The 27,373-nt window shown below is 37.9% G+C and overlaps 2 protein-coding genes across 3 annotated transcripts in view; one reads left to right on the top strand and one right to left on the bottom strand.

Moving 5' to 3' along the window:
* The first annotated feature begins 1,437 nt into the window (after positions 1 to 1,437).
* Positions 1,438 to 2,510, top strand: LOC109280895 (C-X-C motif chemokine 6). The gene is made up of 3 exons (XM_019478375.2): positions 1,438 to 1,713; positions 1,816 to 1,896; positions 2,243 to 2,510. Exons 1-3 carry the CDS (start codon positions 1,595 to 1,597, stop codon positions 2,277 to 2,279), a joined length of 237 nt encoding a protein of 78 aa, XP_019333920.2. The 5' UTR covers positions 1,438 to 1,594; the 3' UTR covers positions 2,280 to 2,510.
* A 3,544-nt stretch (positions 2,511 to 6,054) lies between these two features.
* CNOT6 (CCR4-NOT transcription complex subunit 6) overlaps positions 6,055 to 27,373 on the bottom strand; it is a 41,364-nt gene continuing 20,045 nt past the window's right edge. Inside the window, exons 3-13 of one of the 2 annotated variants that reach the window (XM_006263529.3) lie at positions 25,334 to 25,520; positions 21,110 to 21,195; positions 19,967 to 20,071; positions 19,802 to 19,870; positions 17,195 to 17,352; positions 16,546 to 16,700; positions 14,760 to 14,914; positions 13,710 to 13,940; positions 11,991 to 12,193; positions 9,900 to 10,108; positions 6,055 to 7,478 (exon numbers count right to left, since the gene is read on the bottom strand). In XM_006263529.3, coding sequence (XP_006263591.1) covers positions 7,475 to 7,478; positions 9,900 to 10,108; positions 11,991 to 12,193; positions 13,710 to 13,940; positions 14,760 to 14,914; positions 16,546 to 16,700; positions 17,195 to 17,352; positions 19,802 to 19,870; positions 19,967 to 20,071; positions 21,110 to 21,195; positions 25,334 to 25,520 — 1,562 coding nt within the window. In that variant the 3' untranslated portion in view covers positions 6,055 to 7,474. Of the gene's footprint in view, positions 10,109 to 11,990; positions 12,194 to 13,709; positions 13,941 to 14,759; positions 14,915 to 16,545; positions 16,701 to 17,194; positions 17,353 to 19,801; positions 19,871 to 19,966; positions 20,072 to 21,109; positions 21,196 to 22,227; positions 22,422 to 25,333; positions 25,521 to 27,373 lie in introns of those variants that run through there. The other variant, XM_059712892.1, reaches the window with a different exon arrangement.

Below are 27,373 nucleotides of genomic sequence, written 5' to 3'. Positions count from 1 at the left end.
CACATACAATGGTTTAAAAACCATTTGGAGCACACAGGAGTCTTTGGTTTTCTACAGGCCGCGTCAAGACTCCTCTCTCCTCTCCTGGACACAGCAGCATTTAGAGCTTGGTGCTAAACACCGAAAGGAAGCTCATGACCTCTTTTCCCCAAGTCATCAGGCCCTAGACTCTCCCTGCTCCTTTCCCCATTGGACTTTCGTTATCTTTCTCCATCCCTTGGGGACTTAAATCTTCCGTGACACACATACTGAAGTGGAATGACTCCAGAACCAAGAGCAGTCTCATTTTCTGGATTCATTCCTCCGTGCTCCAATATGTTCTCCTATGAGTCTGAATAGCATCCCTGCAGGAGCTGTAGAAATCAGTTATGTGACATTAACACATCTGAAACTTGTTTAATGTATTTTTAGGTGTTTCTAAACCAATTTTGGGGTCTGAAGTAAAGAACAGGAGCCATGCAAAGAGCCAGCTCTCTTTAGACACTCTATAGCAGGCAAACTGAGTTATGCTAAGGCTCTTAGTTCTGGGAAGGCCTGGACCCTTGCTAAGCAATAAAAATGAACAGACAGCCTTACAAGGCATTGGAAGAAGTTCTGTAATTGGAGTATTATAGGTGAGCAATGTATAGCACTTTCCCTATAAGGAAAGATAACCAAAAGTAGGATAAGATCGGTGTACTATGTGAGGCATTTGAGCCAAGGGATTGGACAATTATTAGTACAAAACTATAAAATGAGCTAATACAAAGCAATGTGTGCAAGCATGCGGTGGTTCTGGGAAGACAGACAGCTGCTGCATCCTCCGCTGGACTCTGGAAGATGCCAAACATCACACTCCCGGCAGAAGACCCGAGACCCAGTACCCCCAACGATTACTGCTGAGAAATGGATAGATTTGTCAGGTCGTATTACAAGGAAACCTGTAATATTGTCTAGGGGTTACTAATAAAGTTTACTTGATACCATATTGGATGAGGGGCTGTGTCAATCCTTGGGGGCCTCTGGCAAAAAGAATCCTATTGGTAACAAAGTGCATCATGGATCATTGGTAATCTGAAGACCACAAATTTGGAAACCACTAGCCTAATCTTTAGACACTATTGCCTAATCTCACCCTATACTGGAAATACATTTAAAATATGTTTTTCCATTAAATGAACACCTATTTGATAAAAATAAAATATTCCACTTTACTGTATTTGACATTTCCGCAGGTGTAAATTTAGCATCGGATGTCAGTACGTTCATAACATATTTAAGCTGTTGGCTCTGTGGTCTACCAGCATGAGCTTTAGATTTGTCAACACAAAGAGTCTTGCTCAGAGGAGGAAGAAAGATCTCACAGAAGGGATGGCATGCAAGCTAATTCTTATACTTGCCTTCATCACTCTAACTGCTTCATACAGTAGGTTTCTTTGCTTTGTTTTCATATTTTAATTGACTGCTACAGAGCAGATAACCAAAAAAACATAACCTAAGCAAATATTTGAAACTTAAGCCAAGATGGATTTCAGCTTGTTTAGGGACTTGATGTGCTTACCAAAGAAGCCGCATTAACTGATGCAGCTATTGTTCTGTATTTACAGGAATAAATATGAAAGGTGGAAGATGCCTGTGCCTTCAGACTATGGATAAAATTGTGTTTGGTCACACACAAGTCAAGACCGTAGAAATCTTCCCTGCATCTACCTCTTGTGAAAATGTGGAAATAATGTACGGTTCAGGTTTACTATAACTGAAAATACACTTTATGATCAAAGGTTCTAAACATTATTCTAAAAGGCTTTTTTTTTTTTTTTTAAATGATTCTTCCAGTGTAAGTTTGAAAACTGGCAGACAAATATGCCTGGATCCCGAAGCAATGCATATTAAAACAATCTTCCAGCAGCTCATCAGGTAAGATTACTCCATCTTCTGTAACTGAGCTTTAGAGTTCCTTGTTTTGTGTCCAAAGTTTTACAGAAATAATATGCATATACCATGACAGTTTAGGGTCAGGGTATTATTACGGCACCTAAGAACCGTAGACATGTATAAGACCATATGGCTTGGAGAGAGAGAGACTGTCTGTGCGTGTGTGGACTCCAACCAAAGTTTGCATACTCAGAGTGAGAATACTGGGATGGGAGAAGGCAATGCAAAGATTGCAATTTTAGCTCGAGGGTTTTGCACAGGATAGTCTGTTACCAGTCGGGTCAAAACTGTTCTTTAGACTATTAAGATTTACTCTTTTCTTTTACAGGAAGAAGGGAAAGAAAAATAATAAACCCAGCATCTGATTTTTCATCAAGAAAACAAACACAGAGAGCAAAAGCATAGGAGTCTTTCCTAAGTTAAAGCTGTGATTCAAAATGTGCAAGTAAGCCTTCGGCTGACATAGTACTTATCTATCCACCTATATATATACACATCTATCTATATATACACACATTTATCTACATTACATCTACATCTTTAAAGGACAGTAGTATGCTGCAAATCACCCTTTAATGTTTAAGGGGGCTTGTTCATTAAAGAACCAAATACTGCATTTTTATTTTCTGTAACATGAGTTTTACTACGGAATATAATAAATATGAAAGCATCTTCCTGTCTGTTTTCTGTTATTTTAGAGAAAGTTAACATCTATAAAAAAGGGTAATAGACACTTTCTGTTGACAAGGTCTGGAATGATTTAAATTAGCTGGACTTTCCAAAATATTTTTTTTAAACTTGGGGGAATAATACCTAAGAAATCATTCAAGTGCGATGAAGGTGCCTATAGTTTCATCGACAAAGTCAAAAGGAAGAGGCTGAACACCGACAGGCAGGAATTAGCTACTGTGTGTGTGGTCAGTGACCCTGTACACGGTGTTTATACAATGGCTTTAGCTAGCTTAGTGGAAGATAATGAAGCCCAAGCCGTCCGAGCAGTACCAGTACTGGGAGGCATGAGCAGCTCCTTCGTGTTCTTTATCAGTTGCAGGGATGCATGCAATTGTTCTGTATCTTACTCTTACTACAGGAAGAACCCTTAGTACCCCCATGATGTTTTGCATAAAATTCATTTTTTGCTAGTAACCTGGACTCCAAAATAAGTCAGGAGGAGTCAAGTAAGAGTCCATGTCCTCCCCTTCACAACTGACTAGCTGTCCTATCATTTAAAACAAAGTTAAGCAGGAGATTTAAAATGGTGGAAGAAAGGCATTAAAATGATTCCACCACTGCTAAACTATGCCTTTTCCAGTTCTCTTTCCAAGAAAGCTGAATTTGTACGGGCTGAATTTAACCACCTGCCAACTAGCAACAGCTGCTGGCAAATGCTATAAATGATGTAAGATTTCACCAGCTCTAAATTTGAATGCAAATATATTCTTAAAGGACAAATCTGCATTTATAAAAAGCATAGGCCTTGAAGAGGCTTCCTGAGCCAAAGCCAGTGAAATACCAAGAACTTATGGCCTGTAACATGCCATAAGGTGAAGCAAGGGAAAATAAGAGGGTACTGCCAATGTCCTGGTACTGCAGTAGCAAGGAAGTAATTGGTTAATATGTACTTTACTTACTAGCGATGAGAAAAATAAAAACACAGTATACACCACTGCCTGTATGCAGAATAGTTGTACTACGTGCACCATCTAGTGGCAGGACTGCATAGGTCTAGATTACTATGATTAAAATCTTCCAGGTCTCTTATTTCCATACTGAGCTGGATAACATTTATTGAGAGACATTTTTAAGCCAGATTCATAATTCTGTTTGGAGCCTGCAACAGTTTCACAGCCAAATGTTGTTTGAAAATAAAGACAATGGGAACCACCTGAACTGGGTGGTATTGTTCTGCAGGAAAACAGGACATCAGACTGCTGGGGGAAAAGTCAATGTATTGAATTGTAAATGGCCTTAATATAAGCTGCAAGAGTGTTTTTCTACTTTGAAATGTAACTAAAAAAGGCAATACAAGTGTCTGCATTTATTCTTCAAATGCTCTCACTACAAGTTAGCAAAATTTTAACTGGTGGCTGAACTGAAGAAGAGTAGACTCTTCCCTTCTCTCACTTCACCACCAGTAGAAAAAAAAAGCACTGCAGGTCAGACTGGGTCCTCAATTATACATGTACAAACCTATGGCCTTCAATGGAATTGATCATGTGCAACTAAATTGGAACCTGAGTAGACCAGACTGGCCCTTGGAAAATAAAGAAGTGACAATCTACCTTGCAAAACTGAAGCAAGCATTTCACTGGTGCAAGTATCCTACACAACCTTACCAAACATCCTGAACATCAGGGCTAGGGACAGAAATTACTCATAAACTCACGTAAGTGACCAGAAACTCGTTCACATCTGTAACACAAGAGCAGTTCAGTGCACATAAACCGCTTTCAAGATGGCTGCAACTGGTTTAAGATAAACCTGGATGGATGTTGTTGTATCAGACTTAACTGATTTAGGTTAAAGCAGTTTACTGAACTTGACCCAAATCCCCTCCAGATTCAAGGTAACTCAGAGTCCCCCAGCTCCCAGGATGCTTTGCACCTCTCCTGCAAATTAGCCCCTCCCCTTGCAGGTGGGCAGGCTAGCCTTGGCTTAAGCTGTCTGCTTCAGCCAAGCAGAGAAGTGTGCTCTGGTGCCCCCGCCCCTGGATTCTGGCCTGGACCGCTGCAGGCATGTGGCTGCATTTCTGGAATCAAAAGTGAATGTCTGTTCACTGCTTATCTGTTCAATCTACACAACTTAGACTAACCTGAGAAGACTGGATCGATTCAGCCTTGGGTTTTTTGACTGTCTGGACTTAGCTCAGATGTTTCCAGGCATAATCTTGACATATGCTTGCAGTAAATAGGATTGAATGAGATCTGCTGTTACTGTTGTCTAAGGAGAAATATCTGTAAGGCCAACGAAATAGTACGTAACTGTACCTTTTGAAGGCTTTAGGAAATATCTTTGATATTATACTAGGAATAATTTAAAATAGATGACTTATATCAGAAATAATATACAAAGACCCTCACATCAAAAAGATCTGAATGTTCTTACTTTCACTTCCACAATGTCACCGATTATTAATGGATGTTCAATTGTCCAATAGCTCATAAAGGTGTTTGGGAAACCAAGAAGTCAATTTTGTCAAGAGAAGCATCAAAAGAGGAGAAACTTTTCCATAAAAATTGAAACTTAAAAGGTAACAAAATCTTTATGTACACATTTATGTTTAAGCATTTTATAGTTTTAACTGAAGCAATCTTTCTCTAAGAATCATGTTCTTTAAAATAGTATTTTCTGACCCAAGAATCACTTACCTTTTGTGTTTTTCACTCACTAAAATCCTTTGTACATACTTTAGCTTAATTGGTAATTTGTGCTTTGCAGATCCTCACAACAACACCCCCCCCCCCCCCCCCAAATAAACCTGGCTTGCAGAGAAGAGAAGGTCGTTAGTACAGTGGAGTAGGGAGGCCTGTACTGTGCTAACCCAGGCTGTGTGTGCATGAGCCAAATTTGGCCCATGGGATCGTTTCATCAGCCCACTCAGCTCTGCATGGGTCTGGAAATAGGGCAGTGGAGTGGTGGCAGCAGAATGCTGTGCTGGCACACAGGACTGTTCTCTGGCTGGATCCAGTACGCAGGATCGCACCCACAGACCAACCCCACATGCCAACCCAATGCTCCATCAGGCCCACAGACCAACCCCACCCATGGGATCTGGCCCACAGTGTTGAGAGCCAGAAGGTTGAACACTGCTGGATAACCTACTAATATGGTTCAGAACATCCTCCAAGTTGACACAGTGTTAAGATGGGAGGGCTGATGTGCAACCCAGTATAGAAACAAAGGCAAACTCCACACTTCAGATCTGAAGATGGATTTCCAGATTCTGAAGGAAGCAGTATCTTGAGTTCCAGTTCATACCTCTCCAACTGGAATGATTTGAATTGGTTCCTCGTGTGCAGATCACTGTACAAAAGGATTGAGTCTTCAAAGAAATTTCCGATTTTGTACTTTACTTGGGTTATTCACACAATTTATGAAATGTTTAGAAATTGGGTTAAACATAAATTACACTTCAAAAAGTTTTGAAACAGATATTGGATTTATTGGTCAGCTATGAGTAGGAAAATACATTGGTAAAGAAAAAAAGAAGACCCTGTATATAAATATAATACTAGCTAGTTAAAATTTGACCAAGAAGAAAGTTCCACTGAAGAGAACAGTAAAAGCCCTTGTTTACCATCAGACCATATTCAGTTTCCCATTTATCTTATTGAAGAGCTGCCTATAGACAAATGCAACATTCTTTGAGCTTAGTGCAGATAATGTGCTGGTTTTTGTTACATGAATGGTAAACAAGAGTTAGTCCAGTGCATTACACATTATACAGAAGTACTGTGAATAAAGACTAAGATATTCTATTTTGGACACTACTTAACATTCCAAGACACTTAAGTGTTAAAATTTATGCAACCAAAGGAAAAAAAAAAAGCAGTTAACATACTAAAAATACTGTGTCCGGCTGGATGAAAAAGGCTCACTACTAAAGCAGTTAATTGAAACAGCTGTAAGTTTTACAGTGTAATGAGTTTCTTTTAAATGATGTTGTAATTATTCTGTCTTTAACATAGTTTCTTTTATTGCATGGCTAAAAAGCAAACCTGACACCTTAAAGCTACTTTTCTAAGCACAAATCCTAGATGAACTTATAAAAAACTTGTTTGTTAACATTAGATCAGAGTTGTATGCAAACTGTACTTGTAAAAGTAAATTGGTTTTATTGTCAAAATGCTAGCCAATTTAAAATGTTTTGAAGCCGCCAAAGGGACAAAATAATTACAAACACCTTCCCCTGGAGATTTTTTATTGCCTACTTCTTTATGGTAAGAAGCTGCAATCTATATGTTGATGCTTTGTATTTGTTTCCACTTCTTTAGTTTAAGAAATACCACAAATTAAATTTAGATGCACAGAACTGTTTTGTGTGTGTAAATAAGAACTACACAAGGTATGGCAGACAGTACTTTTTTCAAGTGGCAAAAACTGCCGCAGAATATCTGATATAACTTGAATGAAATCCCTCAAACTCACCAATGTCTTCTGACTTTTGCTATGTATTTTTACAACAAGAACACTGAAGGTATATTATGGCAACATCCAAAGCCACCTTAAAATAAAAAGTATTGCAAATAATCATATTGTAGAGCATTTACAAAGCAAACATTCTGCATTTAGTGAAGGCAGATGGTTTATTGCATTATTTTGTTTGTTATAGCTGGAAATTGAGATGTTTTAGTTAGATTTGTTTGACACAAGAAAATATTCTCTTTTAAAATTGCTTGATAAAAGTTTACCTTGGTTCAGTTTTGGCGCATCTGGTCTTTTCCTATATATTCAAAATATTTCTCCTTTAGTAGGCCTCAGAGCCACTCTTATAAGTGTTTCAAACCCAGTGAGGTCAATGAAACCTGTTCATTGCATTCAATGGGCTGGCCTGAAGGCTTCATCTAAAAAGGTGGAGAAAAAGTTATTCAAAAGTAATCCATAGATTGCAATGTGTCTAGTTAAGAACACTACAGTCTCCAAGACACAATATCTCATAAAAGTTTTAATATGCTGCCATAAATTCAAATATATTTAAGACTAACAAATACAGGTGAAAAATGTATTGTGTAAAGCTCAAACCTTTAGAATCTAACAAGTGCACTCAAGCTCCAGCATCTATTTAAAGTAAATTATTCCCCTCTAAGAAATACAAAATGAATAAGTGCTTCCCTTCCCCTTCTGTAAAGCTTTCTGGACCCATTATATAATCCAGATCATCAGGAAAATAAAGAGAGTTTGCTCAGTTCGACGTGCCAATTTAGCAAGTCATCACTGGAAATTGTCATGATGCACATTACCAACACATTGTTAAGGAAACATGAGTAAAACACTTTTTATTCACACTTTACAAAAAACCCAAAAAAAAAACAGAAAAAAATAACACTACGCATTAAGTCTACTACATCAACACTACCAGCATTTCAATGTACTGATTATAAACTGGACATGTTTGGTGTTTGCACAACTAAAAAACAAAACAAGAAAAGAATCAGGTCCCAGACAAGGATTCAAGATCAAGATTTCTCCTACTAAAATTTAAAACACATATTTTACATATCTGAACTATTTGTAATTTTCAATTTAGTTTAAAACAGAATGGTTTGTGCACGTTTAAGTGCTGACTTCTCTTTCACAAAATTTAGAATCATTATTACCAAAATCTATGTTGTGTATACAAAAAAAATGCACACTATTCAAAAACATTTTCTTTAATGCTCAGTGTCCTTTTGCTTCCCTGCCCGCAGTTGAAACAAAAGCAGTTAGACCAAGCTCTCTTTCTCAATTCACTACATTGATTATTGAAGCTGTATTAGTTAAGGAGTGGATAAATTCTCCCTTTTAGGACAGAAAGACAAGTTATATTTGCTAGCTGTTATATACTTGGCTGTATGAGACTAATGGCACTGAGGATATACTACAACTTTAAGTCTTACTTGACACTTTAAAATATGAGTTGGACACTTTAAAAGTGATCTGAAGAATTGTCTTGGGGACCTGTACTGAAAAAGCATCTAATTTACACTGCTTCATAAACTGAAAATGTAATATATTTTTTTTTTTACTCTGAGACTGAGAAACACATTTAAACTGAAGAGGATTCACATGATAGCATTTCTTAGTGGAAAAAAAGCACTGTGCAATGACACTGAGAGAAGCAGTGCATGGGTATTAGAAGCTAGAAACTATGTACCCATAATCTGAACATGTTCAAAAGTGTGATTTTCAATGCTTCACAAAGGAAAACAAGATGCCACAGCTTATACAAAAGTATCTTCATAAAATTTTCACAAGTGTTAACATTATTTAAAAAAGATAAAAGAGGATGAACAGGTTCTCTCTGCATGCACAGGCAGTGCTAGTTGAGAACAAATTGAAGCAGGCACAGTGGAGATAGGACAGGAAGTACTGACAAGAGAAATTAAAAAAGCTTTACACAAGCAACCCTAATTTTATTTAAAATTAGAGATTAAAAAAAAAGATTAGATGAATACACGTCAATGATAGTTTTCAGTCCACACAGATCTACTCATTGTTCACTGCTTAGCTTATCTGTTCTGCAAGAACTTAGGTTTTTAAGTCAGAAAACCAGAAATGCATGTACTCAGTTATATTTGTAACATTTTACAGATTCAGGTTTAAAAAGCAGTGTTCTCAATTGAAAATAAAAAGTAGTACAAAAGGGCTAACAAAACCCTAACAGTGCAAATCATTAGCAGAGAAAACCTGTTGCAACTTCTTTTACAAGCTGGCCTTTATAACACATGAAAACATAAAAATTTAGCCTTAGTTTACAATACAATCATTTTCCAAATCTGATTTTTTTTAAAGTACAAAATCTCATAAATCAGGTCTTCTGTTGTTCATATACAATCAATAAAGGCTAAATTCAAATTCTGTATTTTACAAACAAGTCTGAAAAAGGAGGGAGTGAAGTACGGAAGAATGTTCTCCGGATGTTACTACTGGCCTCAAAAAAGTAGTGCTACAGATATCTGTGCAAAGAGAATATATTGTTTAATAATTCCCTATTTCAAGGCATGAAAAATGTCACGTTGGATAGAACAAACAGGAAGATTAATTGTTACAAATTAAAGAAAGGCGCAAACGCACCAATCCCTGTCTAACAGTATACAAAGTATATTGGGCTCAGAATTGTGTCTGTTGATAGCACCTGGCTTTTACTATATCTTTATCAAATAATTAGATTTAAAATTAAGATCATTAAGAAAAAATCCCTGTTGGCCATACCTCACTCCTCTATATTCAGATTTTACAATTTTACAAGTTTGATTGAGGTTACCCTCTAAGATGTACTTGACTACCTCCTGCCTGGGAGATGGATTCCATTTACCGGGGGCAGGAAAGGCAGCAAAAGCTCCAGTTGTGCAAAAAGTGAGAAGTGGTCAGAAGGGATGAGTGGATGTGGACAACCACTTATATTGTTCTCTATTAACCAATGATGATCCAAAGGTCCAAGAATGCCAAGTATGTTTAGCTGAGGTTTAGAGTAGAAGATGTAGTCAATAATACCCTGAAACAGAAGGGGAGAAAACATCATCAGGACACCATTCTTTGGCCAAATACACTTCCAAAGTCCAAACTTTAGAACAGATACATAATAGCTATCAAATATTGATACTCTTTCAACGACTTTGTTTTTTTGGAAGTGAAATATTTTGAAAGTGATACCACTCCCTCCCTATGGCAAGTCTGCTAGTAAGCTGCTTCTGCTTCCCCTTTTCTGGCCAGCGTTATGAGTTGCGCAGGATGGGTCATGGAAAGGTTACATAAAAGACTGTTTTGCTTCTGCTGTCATCCCTTTTCCTTTGCAGGGATTTCATCTCAGATTTTTCTCGCCCACTATTTATGAGCATCTTCAGAATCCCTACATGTCTGATAATCCCTGGTGCCACTGGAAGACTTTTTGCCATCCTCCCTCTTGAAGTACATATTTTAAACAGCAAGATGAGAACAGCTTATGATTAAGATCTCTGTAATGACACTGCCCATTCACTTGTCCACAGATGTTCCATTCACAGTGCTCTTTTGCAATAAGATGCCATCATAACAGGTATGCTGAACACAAAGATGTTATTTTTACCTTACTCTTTTGTTCTGCAAGACCACAAAGCTGCCTGTGGGTCTATTTTTTTTTTGCATCTGATACTTTGCATCTGCTAAATCCTGGACAATGACACGACTCCTTTTGACTTCTGGTGGCCAACATTTAGCTCTCAACACAACTGAATACCATTTCCAGTGATTTGGCACCATCCATGTACCAAACTTGAAGCTTCTTTACAGAATGGAGGGCTTACAAGCTTAGAATGCTGTCAAGGGTCTTTTTACTAGAGTCAAAACACTAATATCGAACTTTGTTCAACAACAGGCAACTATTTTTGTTCTTGAGATAACCATTCCTCTTGTTTCTTGGTGGTTATAAGGTTGTAGTTTTACCTATAAATAGCTCTCTTAATCCACATAAGGGAATAATATTAGTTAAAATGATACTGGTTACTCTTACAGTTTGTCCATGAATTGTTTAAGAACAAAGTAAGGAAACTGCCATTAGGCCAAATACTTAATCACATATTTCTTTCTTTTCTAGGGTATTTTAAAAAAGGTATTTGATATTAACTCTTCTCCAAAGACAGAGAAACTTAAAACCTTCTAACACACTCAACTGTAAGGCTATCAGTCGCATTTACCCACATTTGAAGAGGGGAAGAGAACCATCTTTGCTTTTCCTGAGAAAGGAAACGTTGCTACACGAGAATTGTCAACACAGCAGGGAGGGAAACAACTGCAGAGAAGTGGTAAACTATTTATATATAATCTGTTAGCAGCTTAACTGCTATTTTCCTTCAGTTGTATTTAATTGGGATTATTAAAAGATACTAAGTACAAAATCTGTTTTACATGGAAAAATAAACTGTCGAGACTCAGAATAAATGTATTACCTTGCAAACGGCAAACCTAATTTTCATTTTCAGTCTGATGAAAGAGTTAGTGTTTGCTGGGTGACTGTAAATTTGTTAAGCTAATCATTACCTACATAAGAATTAGAAGCCAGCAGAATTTATTTTTCTAGAGCGGGGTGACAAATATCCAGCCTGTGAGTTGGATACAGCGGCATCTGGTTTGCAGCACTCCTACTGGGAGTGGGATGGGGGGACTGGGAACAGGATTTGTCAGAGAAAACCAGGGTATGGAAACCTGCTGCAGATGGGTGTGAGCTACAGCTGTATTAACCCCCTGATGTTGCTTGCCTCGCTGCTTCTGGGTGCTGATCTGGCCCCTGAGGAACCGAGTCCAGCACCCCTGTCCTAGAACACCAATTTAAAGAAAACCTGTATTAAGCCCTGCAACAGAAAACGGTTTCAAAATATTGTAAACAATGATAAATTCCTAACCTTGAAGTCAAACGTATAATTTGTGTAAGGCATTAGGCCATTCTCATAGGCACTCTTCAACTTGAAACCATGTGTGATCCTTCCATTCGTTGTTCCATTTTTCCCATTACAGCTGAAGTTAGTCAGACTTTCATTGTATCGCAGTTCCTTAAAATCTTTATGATTTGTTTCCACGCCACCAGTGCTCAAGTACTCAACAACACCTATTAAGGGGAACATGAGAAAAGGTACTAACTTACAGATTTAGTTAGTAGGTTTGCATGAACAGGAACTGCTGTTTTCATGCACTCGGGTCTATACTTTAAATGAGCCCCAAATTAAATGCCTAGAGCACAGTCAATGTAAATATTATAATACTAAAAAATGACGTATGTTAGGCCTAACCCATAGACGGAGAAGGATCGGTCAAGAAAAATAGGAACTTTCTGATAAGCATCTATCAGATAGAAATGGACTAATAAAGTAAAATGGTGCAGATGCTTGAATCCATCAGCAAAGGGTAGAAGTAGTTTCAGTCTATCAAAGCTAGTCCTATTGCAACCCCTCACCCAGCATCGCCCAACCCTACTCCAGGGCCAGGATACTTCTAGAGACAAAACAAATCCAAAGATTAAAACAGTAATATTATTTCAAAACCAAACTGGCATCAAGTGTCCACATCTCTGGAGAGTTGGGACTCTGCTCCAAGGCTGATGACTGTTTTGATGGACTCTGATCTCTCCTCAATACTTTAGGATTTAAAGCCATGTATAGTAGAGCCATTTGTCTAAAGGGGTGCTTTAAAGCTGAAGGCCTCAAAACTGCATATTGTAAATTGGTGTCAAAGCTACTTCTGAAGGAAGTGGGATCTCAAGACATGTTGAGAACCCTGTATCTGTAACAGAGGAATTCAGTGTCAGGCCTGAAAAAAAAATTTCTAACCTAACTGAGAAATATTTGTCAAAAGCACATACAAGGAATAGTAACGGTGGGGGAAATTCTTGCATAAAGTCTGCACAAAGAGGAAGCATGGGAGGACTGTATTCATAAGGGAGCCAGTAGGTTGCATTCCATCTGACTGCTACCCAGGGAAGGAAGTGCATAGTTCATCCCTGGACTGTAAACTTTCAATTATTTCTGGTATTTTAGATCTATATTTTAAGATCTTTTTTGCATTTTCACTCCAGTGAACAACAATCCCACAACAGCTATGTCTACATAGCAAACTTAACATCCCTGGTAAAGGCACCCTCTCAAGCATGCTCTTCTGCTTTGGAGACTTGCTTTCAAAACCAGAAGCAGTGTAGTCATGTCCGTGCAGCTGGGCTAATCAGAGTAAGAGTATGCTACTTGGTCACTCAGCAGTAAAAATTAGCCCATCCAAGAACCATGTGAAGGTGGCTACTCTGCTCCAGGTTTAGGCAGCAACCACTATTGAGCAGCACAGCATGCTTTAGGTTGCTGCCTCTGGGATGGTAAATTTACTGTGTTTACGTTGAAACTGGTTCTTCACTCAAAAAAAAATTAGATGCCTACTACATTACATGGTCAACAAAGTCACAATTTAACTGGAAAGAGGGATAACAGTGTTCCATTATTCATTATTATTTTTGTATCTTAGAACCTGAAGCATCTTATTCCTTATACAATTAAAGAGTTTCTTTTATAGGAAAACAATGGACACATTTCATACACCCCTTATATAATTAGGTCTAAAAAGTAAAATATTGCTGTTCTTACCAGAATCTGGCAGAGAATTGAGATCTGCACACAGTACAAGTGGAATGGTTCCAAGTTCTCCCGAAACACCAGGTTTGAGACTACGAGAGGCTTTATCAATAATGTTCTTTACCTCAGAGAGGAACATCATAGTCTGAACCAGCTTCACATCAGAATACTCAGGATCCCAATGCATATGTGCATTAGCTACAAGAACTAGCTGCTTCTCCATCCCAAGATGTGGCTTTCCAGCTAAAATTAGAAATAAAAGATTTATATTTGCAGTACCTGCAAAAGGTAAAGCTAATGCCTTACTGCCTGGTATTGTAAGCAGGATATTTGTTGTTTGTTTTTAAAAGATGTGACCGCATCAGCCAGTTTAATTGATCAGCTTTAAAAATGAAGTTTGAGGGGAAAAGAAGCCACTCACTTAAATGTGCTTTGTAAACACAGCCAAGAAATTAAGAGGATCACACTCAGCTCTCACTGTACAGCCAATAGGGAGAATTAGCTACAACGACTTCCAAGACTACTAATGTGATCATAAGGGATGAAGGGCCATGAACAAGACTTGCATGGTACAATTAAAACCTGTATATTTAAACAGGCCACTACAGTTGATTATATATAAATCACACTGAGAAATCATGCACATTTATCTCCAATTATTCTTAACCCTCTCCAGAAAGATACCTACCAACCACACCTTGATAAACAAGAATAGTTCAATATTTTCAAAGTTATTTTCAAATGCAACAAGACTCAAGAAAGAATACTGCAAGTTTCCTGTATCCTTATAATCCCTAAAGTACCCTATTTTCAGTGTCTAGGGTACTTAAAAAAAAAAAAAATCTTAAAAAGGTTGTTTTAACATTTGCTATTCCAAAAAAAATTTGCAAATCCTATCTGAAGTTAACATTGCTCCCAAATGCAACACAGCTGTAGACAGGTAGGTACTGTGTATTTTTGGAATGTTATTTTTTCATTTTCTATTTCACTTAAAAGTTGCATTGTAGACTGCAAAATATGTAGTTCAATTAAAAAAAAAAAAAAAGGTAAAAGATGACTTACATGACATTTCTATCAATTCCTTTCGCAACTCTAGCAGTACAGCAACTCCAATGTTATCCTTTGTCATGACTCGGTTCAGCATAGCTTCAGACCCTTCTGAGTTTGCCATAGCTAGTTGATTAAACTCAACAGTATGTTTTTGAACCAAAGTGAATCTGAAAGAACATTGTACAGTTTCTTAAGCAGACAATTAAGACTTCAATGTAATTATATTAAGTTACTGCAGTCTTAGCCAGTCAAATTATTCCTTTATAAAATGCTGAGCTGAAGATTGGAGACAGGTTTTCGCCAGCTATTTTTATCTGTGCTCCATGTTACTAATTTCAAGTTTAAAATAAAGAGCCTTGTTTTTCCACATTCTTTCTTCTTTCGCACAACAAAAATGGTGCGCGTATCTTTATCTGTGTGTGCTTTGGCATTTTCATCAATTTGGGAGCTCTTGGCTGTCAGACATTACCAGGGGTCACTGCGCGGAAATGGCTCTTGTTGATTCCCCTCACATTCTTTAAGAGTTTTGGAAAAATATATGGTATAATAAAATCTTTTGCCCCTCTTGTGCTACTATACACATCAATTTGAACTAGGATAAAACACTTGTTAATATGTTGGAGGGTATTACAGTTGGCATTTGCAGCTATCTGTGGACATGATAAAACATAGAAAAACTCTTATTTAAAAAACAAACAAACAAAAAAAATATCAGGACTTAGACCAGGGCACTTAATACTTTACAGATGCAGAATTTACTTGTCTAAGTATGGTCTAAATCTTCAAAAGTGATTGACAATTTTAGATACCTCAATTTTAGGTGTTTTATTCCAGACCTGTTAAAAGAACCCCCGAGTTTCAGAAAGCATTGAACTGTACCAATTTTCTGAAAATGAAGTCCATTAAAGGCATGGGCAACTGGTGCCTCCTGAGTGGGGAGGGGTGGCACTTGCCCCCCCAGCAGGCAGTCAGTGACTGGGTCCCCCTGCGGCCTATCCCACAGACGGGGCTGGGGGGATGTTGTGCCACTGGCACTTCCGGCTCAGAGGGATTGGCCGTGGGGGGAACACTTCTCCTGGCGCACTCCCCAGCTGGCGCTCTCGGGGCAGGGGCACTAGCACTCTGGCCTGCCCAGGAACGCCGCTGTCAGAGGGTATACCAGCACTCTCAAGGGGTGCACATGCACCCCCTATGCATCACCACTACTTAAAAGGTGTCAACATTTAGGCTTATATTTAGGAAATAATTTGCTGGGATGATCTAGTTGGGGATGGTTCTGCTTTGAGCAGGGGGCTGGACTAGATGACTTTCTGGGATCCCTTCCAACCCTCATTTTTTATGATTCTATGAAAAGAAAAATATAGGACAGGGGACTCCTTCTCAAAAAATGATCAGGCTCAGTCCTTTTATCTACTAACCCAGTTCACACAGATTTTCTAGAGGGTCTTTGCTGGGATCTCTGCAATGAGGCTTATATTTCATTGCATTCTTCTCGTACAGTACAAAGCATTACAAGACCATGGTTAATATGGGCATTTTTCAGACGAGCTGTCCAACATGATGCTTCTGATGTAGACTATTCCTTTTAGAGGTAGGAATATTTTACACACAACACAAGAGTCATGAAAGGAAGCATATATACAAAAGTGACTGACTTAAGAGCACACCAAGAGCATACATTCTGCACATGTTCCCTATGACACCATAACTTGAAATTGTTATCCGGACACATCTTCAGACCAAAGAAACTGAGACAGGATACAGGAAATGACAAATTTTTATGAAATATACCACTTACTTTTCTGTTTTGAAAAATATTGCACAACCATCAACATGTTTTCTTTCTTGTTCTGACATTGTCCTGGCTCTAGATTTTGGACTGAAGAACCCATTATAGCCACGCTCTTTCAGTTCTACTAGAAAAAAACTGTAGTACTGTTCCGTTTCAACCTCCTGTAAAGTTACAAAACAGCACACAGCATTAATTTAGCACTTCCAGAATACAGATGACCAGTGTTTCCTTCTAGAGGTTAAATAGTGCAGAAATAACTGTAAATCACCTCCAAACTAGCTTTAAGAAAATAGATATACTAGGGAATGCATGTAGGAGATAATTATACTGCTATTTTGTAAAGGCAAATTAAATTTCTATAATCCCCAGAGTTATGATTATCTCGTGTCTCATTTGAAACTGCCACCACTCTCTCTCATTTACGTACACACTTCAATATATGCCTTTGATCAGTAATTGCTGGTTAGCACTCCATCAGTGCAGGTTGTTAAAGCATGCTTTTGATGTCAAGCAATGAATAACAACATTCTAAATTAATTTATATTGCTTTGTTTTAAAGAGGACTTTAAAACATAACATTTACTTAAAGTGAACTTAAATTATGAGAGTCAATACCAATACATGTGGATGCAAGAGGAAAAAAGCTATCTTTTACCTGAAGACTTATGATGTCAGCATTGCAGCTCAAAATTTCCTGCATAATGGCTTTTTTTCTGTATTCCCAGTTCAGTGCCCATGATGGACAATAGCCATATAACTGCCGGGTAGCATATTTATCACAAAGTACGTTGTAACACATGACAGAAAACAAGGCTGCAGAACAATAATTTTACTTACACACGGAATAAATTTTAATAAAGTGTACAATTACATTATTTGCTCTTTTCTTCAACAGTTTTTATCAATTTTCTGCTTAACTTAAACTAAAATAGAGAAGTTAACAGTTTCCCCTGTGGAAAAATGCATCAAATTCTCTATCTAAAATGAAAGAACCCTACAGACTTGGGCCTATAAAATTTATTATGGTATAAGTCTAAAAGACGGTCCATGTATGACCAATATAAATTAGTGACTAAGAAACAAAGGAACTTTACTTTTAAAAACTTATTCAAATGATTTTTTTTAAAAGATTAAATCTATTAAAGCTCTCTTTAAGAAAAGGGGGAAAAAAGAATAGACCCAAAAAACTTACAACTGAAGTATAAGACAAAAAGAGAAGCACACGGGGAAACAATGGGACAACACTGGTCAGCATGAGAAGTAGCAACCTCTGTACTACAGCAGCTTAAGATAGATGGAGAAGGAGGAGGCAGGAGACTGGTGATATAGCAACTGGGACTGTAGGTGGGGGATTCAAAAATATGGGAGTTCTTCTATTTGGAAAATGACAAAGTGGAAGGAGACAATAAATTTAGTCGAGCAAGACAGGATATCTGCCAGCATAAGCATGAGAAGAGAAAGCAAAACTTGGGGAATGAGTCCATGCTAAAGGTTGCCTGAGTGGACCTACCAATGGGGGATGGGAGAGAAGGGCAAAAAGATTAAGGACAGAGAGAAGTAACAAGAAGGTCATGAAAAGAGGTGCCGGATACAGGTTCAAGGCCACAAACAACAGTCAGTAAGATTAAATGGTCATGAAGAACTCTAATGTAGTGTGTAAGAAGTAAAAGAGGAATTAATTAAAATGTTAAACGCAAATCAAAAATATAAGATTGCTTGCCTTCTCCTGCATTATATAGGAAAAATAAAAGATTTTTTTTTTTAAAGCAGCCCTATACACAAGCTATTAGACCTTTTCTTGGCACTTTGCTGGAAAATAGCAATGTCACAGAGAAGCCAAAATTTAGCTCCAGCTCCTCTTGCTTACTCTGAGTAGGTGAGGAGAAACTGTGATGACTTTATTATTCAGGTATTTCAAAGATCATGACAAGTTCTCCAGCAAAAGACCAAGTAGCTTATGTGATAGGCAAACAGAACACCCCATAAACAAAGTATTAGGGGGTAGACTATTTCTGAGGTATTTAGAAAGCTATACTGTTGTTGCATCAAGCATGAGGTATTTTTAAATACACTCTGCCCTCTAAACACAGTACTTTCTTATATGCACTTAGTTTAACCTCCATGCCCTTATATTTGTGTCCAATTCTACAATGGGGGGCCGGCTCCCACCTTTTTTCTCATCATGCCCTCCTTTAATCCTAGTCTCCACTCTTCTTTCCTTCAACCTAAGATCTCTAGCTCCTTAACCCCCGCATCCAGAAGGATTGCTCACCCATGCAAGCAGCTTTTTCCATACTGGTCTACCATCTTTCAGCATCTTTCTTGCTGGAGAGGTTCCAATTCAAGTTCCTTACCTGACCCTCATATGGGACAGGGCATGGGATCTTATGTTATGAAGAAGAGAGGACAAAGAGGTTCCCAGCTGGGAAGAGGCTATATTCACACAGACACTCTGTTGCTAGTTCTGGCCTGGTTCTTAACCTAGCACAAGTTTCCCTTAATCAAGGAAGCTGTCCTGAAAGACTGACCACCATACTAAAAGCTAACAGGACAATGGCAACATAAGTACTACCTGTAGTAAAGCCCAGAACCAGAGTGAACTGGGAAAATTAAAACTGGGTGGGGAATTGTTACAGAACCAAAAGACCATTTCTCTGTCATAACAGTACTGCTCTGACATATGCCAGTTTCCAGGCAGTAAGCTTTACATACAAACTTCTCTGGATAGGAGGAAAATATAAAACGAAGACAGCATCCATTTTTACAAATATCAAGGACTAAAGCTACAGTTTCTTTTAAGGGTTTAAAATATACCCTGGTCTATTGATTTGCAAAATACAAGTTAACCAAATTATAGTATTTGTAATTTAAACATTAAATATCCCAATAAATTTGCAAGTTCCCACATCTGGTTATAAGAGACCATATATAGTCTGTAATAAGAAAGTAATTTCTTTAATGCTATACCTAGTGAAGGGTCTTTCCCAGACTCTCCTTGATTCTTTAAATATTTAATTAAAATATTTTCAGCTGATTAGCTACGTTAAGACATTTAGATCCTACTTCAGTTTAGAGGGAATATTCCACTTATAAAATAAAGGCAAATATGAGCTTGCCACAGGAATGCCTATGCCGTTCGTTATCAATTAGTATGGTTTGCTTCACTTTAAGTTATCAAGAGATTCTTTAGCAGAAGTAAAGCCTGAATTACTTTAGAGATAAGGAAAGAAAAAAAAAACCTTAAGTGCTATTGCAATGCTACCTGTTGGTCTTGTTCGGTCTGGTTCTTGCAACATAATCCAAGATCTTGGAGGTGGCTGTTCTGTTGAAACTATTGGAACATTTTGAGAAAGAGAGAAAATACGAAGTGAAATAGTCACGTTTATTTAAAATGGCACAAATAAATGTTTTAGGAATGACCACTTACTTCTTTTTGCAGTACCTGCCAAATTATCAAGCAAATAATTCAGTAGCCTTCGTGTTCCATCTGGTTCCTGATAGAGGTTCAGAATATCCTGTGTAAGTGGATTTCCTGCAAACATGGTTACAGAAATACAGAAAATAAAATTAAATTGGAACAATGATGAATATATGGAGGAGTGTGGGGGTGGGGAGGGATTTAAGACTTTTTTTTTTTTAATTTACGAGCACAGAACACTGAGAACTCCTTTTTCAGTTTCAAATAAAAATCCCAGTTTCAAAACCTGCAAACACTTAGACATGGAAGTAGTCCTACTAAACTAAATTATCTCTTGCATTTGAGTTCAGAAAGTTTTGCTCTGTCATGCCTTGTGCCTTATCATGCATTGGTGATGGGTGAGACAGCTGATTCAGCTGTTTGCCTGCACTTCCAGGGGGGAGCCAAATGCGACTCTGCTCAATACTTAAAGACCAGAATATGGTCTCTTTGGGCCAATTTAGTAGGAAATCTAGGTTGTTTAATTAAATGGGGCTCCACGTATAACAAGGGTCTGAAGTTTACAAAAACAGTAGAGGTTAGTGTCCAGTCAAATATATTAACATTTGACTTACGAGATTTAAGGCCATTTGTAGGCATCACATAATACAACATTCCCGACAGTGTAGACCTTTCACTGAAGTCAGCAGCTCTGTGCACGGAACGCACAGTATGATGCTATACAAAATTTTAACTAGGTGCCCAACTAATCCTGTTTGAGATGAAGAGTTCCATATCTTCAAGGAAAGTTCACTTAGGCCAGATTTAAGAGAATAAAAAAACACCACCACCAAACAAACCCAGAACTATATCCATCTCCCAAGCAAGCGACAGAAAGTTAACTTAAACCTCATCCTTTTACCTCTCCAAATCCTCCCTCCCAATTCTTCACTGTGGAAATTAAGCAGAATTTCTCTGAGGTAGTTTTCATTCTTTTTTAATTCAGCAACATTAATTATCAAGATGTTTAAGAAGAGGATATGCTAATGCCAAGAGCTGCTACTCAGTCATATTTTATGAATTAGCACCTTGAAATAGTTGTAGCTCAGGAACAAGATCAAACACTAATTATTAGTAGCTGAAAAGGAAGAAAAAAAAAAAAAAAAGGCAAACCTTTCAGACCCAACGTCTGTAACTGGAACAGTTTTCCCAGCTCGAAAGGTAAAACTCGTAACAGGTTGTTATTTAAATGGAGTTCCCTGTACACAAAATAAGAATCACAAAAAAAGTCAGAAATAAAGCAGTATTTATGATCAATAGTTTACAGCTGAAGTAGTTCAGCTACAAGAAAGACAAAGTGTACTAGCACGCCACAATTCTGAAAAACTGGAAGACTAAACAGTCAGCAAAGATTAGGGACATCCTGCTGTATTCACAAAAAAGGCATATTAAGTTTGAAATACAGAGCAGGAAGTAGCTTGTTGGCAAGTCCAACTTAGTCAAGAGCTTTTTAAAAAGTTAACAGTAATTAAAGCATTAAATCACTACATGTAATGAAGCAATAACAGTTTTGACAATCTGGACCACAAATGGTTCAGCTATGATTAAAGACCAAATAAGGGAACAAGATTATAGCCAAGTACACAAACAAACAAAAATGCCCAGTGCCATAACAGTACTATTATACTACCATGTTAGTGCGCTGCTAAATCTTTCTTGGTTAAGTGTTCTGGTGAGCACTGGTTTACTGGCCACGAATCATCTGTATGTTACATACAGAAAGGAGAGACTAAATATGTCCCAGAAAACTAACATCTGCCGATTAACTATTCTTTACCAAATATTTCCATTACTTTGTCAACAAAAGTTAGGCATGAGCTGACATACCACTGCAAAAATGTTTGTGTTCCTGACTGTTCTTAATGAAATCTCTTTGGTCTACAAAGAGTAATATTTCATTATTTATTTCACAGTCTTACTGGTAGAAGAGTGTATGCTTTTTAACTTAGGAGTAACAAATGCGGGGAGAGTTATGTCCTGAGGTCCGGAGAAACTATAGACTTGTTAGCAAGCCTTTTGTGATGGTCCAGTTTAGGTATAATGGTTAAAATCTTCCGCTGCTTGCAGATCCCTCAAAGTGCTAAAGATGTGGGGTACAATAACTGCAGGAAGTATTCAAGTACATCAAGGTTTGAAATAGTTCATTTTAGATTTCTTCAAGACATAATTTATGGTAGCTAGAACATATTTCTTTTTGTAATTCTCCTGATTAAGTTGGCTGGAATACACACACATAAATGAAGACTCCTTTTTCCATTCCTGTGGAATGTGTTGCTGATATCCTATTTTCAATGAAGATGTCAACTTTACCGAATATGTCGAGATATCACTAAGAGCCCATAGAAGCAGGTTTTTATGACTGATCACCCTAAAAACCTTTAGGGAGAGCTACCCATCTGGTTGTCAGATTACGGTTTCCCAGCCTTTCCTAGTAAATGTGAAAAGAACAAAGATAAAAGTAGACATTTTAGGAAGAAAGCCACCAATCCACCTGCTTCATTCATAGTTTTTCAAACTGCAATACCTACTGTGAATAGCAGCATACCGGCCTCTCACTATTCTCAGCCCACTAAAGATTTAAAATTACCAGTGTTGATGCTTGTTTGCAACACCTGGTAAGAGCAACAACTGCTTACCAGCAGCATTTCCCCTTAGAACAATTTCCATACCACGTATTCAGACATTCCCCAAAACAGCTACAGAACTTAAGCAACATGGCACTGGCATGTTGCTAACAGGTGTCAACTGTACCACGCTGTTGGGGATGATACTGTGTGCGAGTCTAAAAGATGAGAAATGGATTGTTCTTTATGAAGATGACTTTGTGTCTAAGAGCGTTTGAGAGTATTGCTAAACTATAAAAGGATGGGTGAGATCTTGGTTCAAGGTGTTCACTTAGGTTACAGTTTTATGATTAAAATATATAGCTCTCAAATTCTTAATGAGGAAAAACACTGAATTTGGAGTGGCATAGCAGAAGGTATTACTGTGTCTTCTCCCCACTTCAGACTGCGTAAGGACAGCTCCATTTAGTCTAATGTTCTCTGCCTTCAAAGAGCTCCCTCCTTGAAAGCAACAGAAAGGATCCAGACAAGACCTATTAGCTTATCCAAGCATCTCAAAAGACTCTGCATTGAAAGCTGAACTGCACGAACTCTCCCCAGTTGAGTTAGAAAAATACTGTGATAATTTCTCCACCCCCACATCTTTCCAGAGACTAGAACCAGATCATTTCCCATTACACAAAGCTGATTTATTTTCTCCCAAAGTTATCAGAGTATCTTTTCCTACAATTTAGTAGAAAGGGACATAATTTAGGGAGATAAAGGACGCCTCAGGCTTAGAGACTAAAAATGCCTCTTTATTAAAAAGATTTCCTAGACAAGGAAGTTGAAAGGCCTATTACTGAATCTAAGATTATTCTAGGGTATGTCAGTACACACTATCTCTGGGGTCCATGATATTAGCCATATTCAACGCTGAAGTTACCCTGTTAGACTAGAAATTATGCCACAACCTATGGGGAGTATCTGCAGTAAGAGCCAGCAGGAAACACAAAACTACCATGCGACTGAGACCTGCAGAGCGCTACCACGCAGGATGCACTTACGGATTTTTCTTCACTTTCACCCCAGTGAAAAGAAATCATGGATCAGCTGCAATTACTGAGGACAGAGAGAGTGCAGTGGGTTAATGCACTAGCCTTTCATGTCTGGAGTCCTGGATTCAAATATTATATTCATGTCACAAACTTGCTTGATGGTTTGATCCTAGGTATTCAGTGCACATTTCATAGCCATAACAAGATTTAACATCCTCTGCTCAGAAAAGGCTTAAAATTGCAATAGCTGAAGTTCTGTATATTCAAAACCAAAGTGAATCAGGAAGTGCTAGGGAACTTTGTACAATATTTATTCTACTATTCATGTCTCTGAGTAATGCTATCTTACCTCACTTTCATGAACACCAAGTATACTCAACACTTTTAAAAGGAAAAAGCGTTATGAAAAGAAAAGAGAACGGATGAACTTGAGAATGTTTCCGTAAGCTTAACATTGTAAGTTAATGATGCCTGAATAACCAAGAAAGCAAGGGAAGAAAATGACTATTAGTGAACGTTATTGGGATGATGATGGAGAAGGTAACACTGTATAAACATTTTCTGAACAAGACAACTACCGAGCTTTTTTTTTTTTTTTTTTTTTTTTTTGAGGGTGGAGGAGGGGAAATGATGTACTTGGATACAATTCCCACCACTAATGAGGGATCACAGGAAAATATTTTTAAGACTAACTTCTTTTTAATTTATTGATCCATCACAGTCAATTTTAAACAATTAATTTAACCTTTCCATGGAAGTGGTTATTTCCAACACTAGGGGAAATGTAATTGTTAATATTTCAAAATGAGAGATGGTCTGTCACCCAAACTAAGGTATATCATTAAATAACTTGACTGCCACCGCAGCTTTTATAAAAAAAATTAAGTTTCCATGACATTGAGACGTTCTTAGGTTTCACAAAATTAGCCATGGCCTTGAACATCAGGGAGTCAAGTGTTGTTAACTATACAATAACCTCTTCACTGAGGTCCATCTTATAGGAAAAAGGACTCTGCAAACTAGGTGAAACATTGTAGGCCCAATTATACCCCAAATAACTATAACACTGAAGACAACCATTTTCAAATGTAAATGTTAATAGTAACTAATTTCACCCCAGCCTTGTAATTCTTCTAGAAGTTGCAAAGCAGAGGGAAAAAAAATCTTGCACCCCTATTATAGAATATTTTGATCTGTATAGAAATATAAGTACATGAATAGCAAGGGGAAAAAAAGATATTGTTGTTATGAAAGACTCATATGTCATACAACTGTAAGCCTAAACTAATAAGTTACTACACTAAGTATGTCTATGAAAGATGAAGAAATAGAGATGATTTTTTAAAATAAATTTATTTGGAAACAGTCTTTTCCCTTTACCATGAATAAGGAACCACCTCTCCAGCAATCTCTTTGGGAGTCAAAGGCTCTTTGAGATGACAGCCTGTGTAAGGACTTAGGGATATATGTCTGGGGGATTGTATGCATAAACCTAACATGGGAGAGGTATGCATAGTGTGCACATTCAGGTCTCCTAAAGGTTACTGTATACAGCTGCACAAAGGAACTGAGGATCAGGGCAACAATAAAGGCACTACTAGGGCTGTGAAGGACTATTCCAACATCTAGGAAAAAATATACATTGGCTTTTTGTTAGCTGCAATAGAAAACTGTGCCAAAACAGGAGACTGGTTCCTGCCAGGACCACAGATGAATATGAAATTTAATTTACATACCTGAGTGACACCATGTTTCCGAGCTCTGCTGGTAAACTGCGGATTTTATTAGAGGACAGGTCCAAGTATACCAGATTGTGAAGCTTGGCAATGTCTGAAGGAATACGGGATAAGGAATTGTCACTGAGATGCAAAGCTGTCAAATGGGTCAGCGACCACAACGATGAACTTAAGCTTCTTACTTTTCCTGTAAGAGAAAGAAAGAGTCACAAATACACCAGGAAAATACAAAGAACTCAGGACAGTTTAAACATGTAGTTTCGGCATCAATACATATTCTATAACAACACCTGTTCTAGGTGGCCTTTAAAATTTTCTGAATCGTGAGTAAAAAGGAAGATTTTCTAGGAGAAGGTATTTTATTTCATACCATTATGATAACTAAAAAAAACTTCCCTTTATGTTACCTTGCCTAACACACTTAGGCCCTTCCAAGGCCAAAATTGGTCTTGGGAATTCTTCTCCTTCCTAAAAATACTGTATAAAGCAACATACAGATTTTACATGAACAAAGACTTGGTATTTTAAAAATGTATTTCAATTGAAAAACTGCACTTTTCTTTGATATCTTCAATTTCAGGGTAGCTTGCTTTGGGGTGGAAAAAAATTATTGTCTAGGGACTCCCCTTGTTTGCACACAATCTTCTAAATTAAAAGGCTTTGTTTCATTCTACTAATCCAGCCAAGAAGATTTAGACACTTCCTCTGGCATTCATAAGTGTTGTTTGGGCATGACTAAAAGGCTAGTAGCTTGAGAACGGGGGTTGTTAAATTGTATTGGCTTCTGCCATAACCTCAAAAACCACGCCTTGAGTGTGGTTGTGCAAAAGGAAGGATATTAATTTATTTGCTCTTAAGAAGAGTCAACAAAGCTGCATGCCAGTGTGCTAGGAACTAGAAGTATCATAAACTGATCACTGGAGAAATTTCTTTTGCAAGGCGACTCACCACCCTCCATTTAAACTCTACTGAGGACACTAAGGAAAATCAGAAAATCATCACGTCAGAGCAAAATAAGCTTACTGCCACATTACAGACTTTTTGCAGCCTGTATGAACCCCTGTGTTAAACTCTCTTCAATGTTATCCAATATAAATTAAATAATGGTAATATTATATTAAAAAAGCACCACTCTTGCTCCTGAGGACAGGGATAGGGCCTCCTCACACTCCCCTGCCACATGAGCCACCCTGGCACAAGGCAGGCAGCAGCTCAGCTCCAACTTTGGCTCTGAGCCTGGGACCAAAGCCAGAACTGAATCACTGCCTGCCCTGAGCCGATAGCTGAATCTAAGACAAGGCTCACCCTCCACCATCCCAAGGCTGTTTGGCGGGATGGGGAGGAGGGATTGATTGCATCCCGATTTTGAGTAAATATGGTATTTCTTTATCCAGGAGTCAATATAACAAAGCCTATAAATAAGAGTTGTTTAATTTCACCAGAATAATTTCAGAACATTTATGCCTTTTGTGCTTGACTTGAGCAATTTTCCTGAATATTTCTGCCAAAATAAGAGTTTTATTACTGGGCTAGAATTTCAGTGTTTTCTGTTGCAGGGTATCAAGGTACAAGTCTCAAAGAATACTACTATTCCTCTAATGCTCGTCAACGGTTCTTCAAAAGACTTTAAGTTTCTTAACACAAATTAATAATCCACCACACTTTGTTTTGTAGACTTCTACCAAGAAAAACTGTGAGTAAAAGGGAAATCCTGGCTCGGGAAACAAGCAAACAAAAAAATACCATATCTACAGCACCGTCCCCGCCTCTTCAGCACACAGAAAACAGCACATGACATGCTTGGCAGGAACTGGGATACGGTGGGATTAAGCAGGAAGAGATAGGGCCGTTGTTTAATGCATTTTCCTGTACATTGGTGGCAGATGTCCAAGCATATATCCATGCCTGACAACAACATTTAACTGGGTTATCTGTGACCTCAGAAAAGGGAATTCTGTGCATACAGAGAGAATATAGCTCCTGAAGCAAGGCCAGACTGACAGCATGGAGGGGCAGACTCTCCAGGACCAAGAGATCCAA

Source organism: Alligator mississippiensis, chromosome 9, assembly GCF_030867095.1.
Source record: "Alligator mississippiensis isolate rAllMis1 chromosome 9, rAllMis1, whole genome shotgun sequence".
NCBI classification, from domain to species: domain Eukaryota; kingdom Metazoa; phylum Chordata; order Crocodylia; family Alligatoridae; genus Alligator; species Alligator mississippiensis.
The sequence above is the reverse complement of the archived record's forward strand: the minus strand, read 5'-3'. Positions and strand labels throughout refer to the sequence as shown.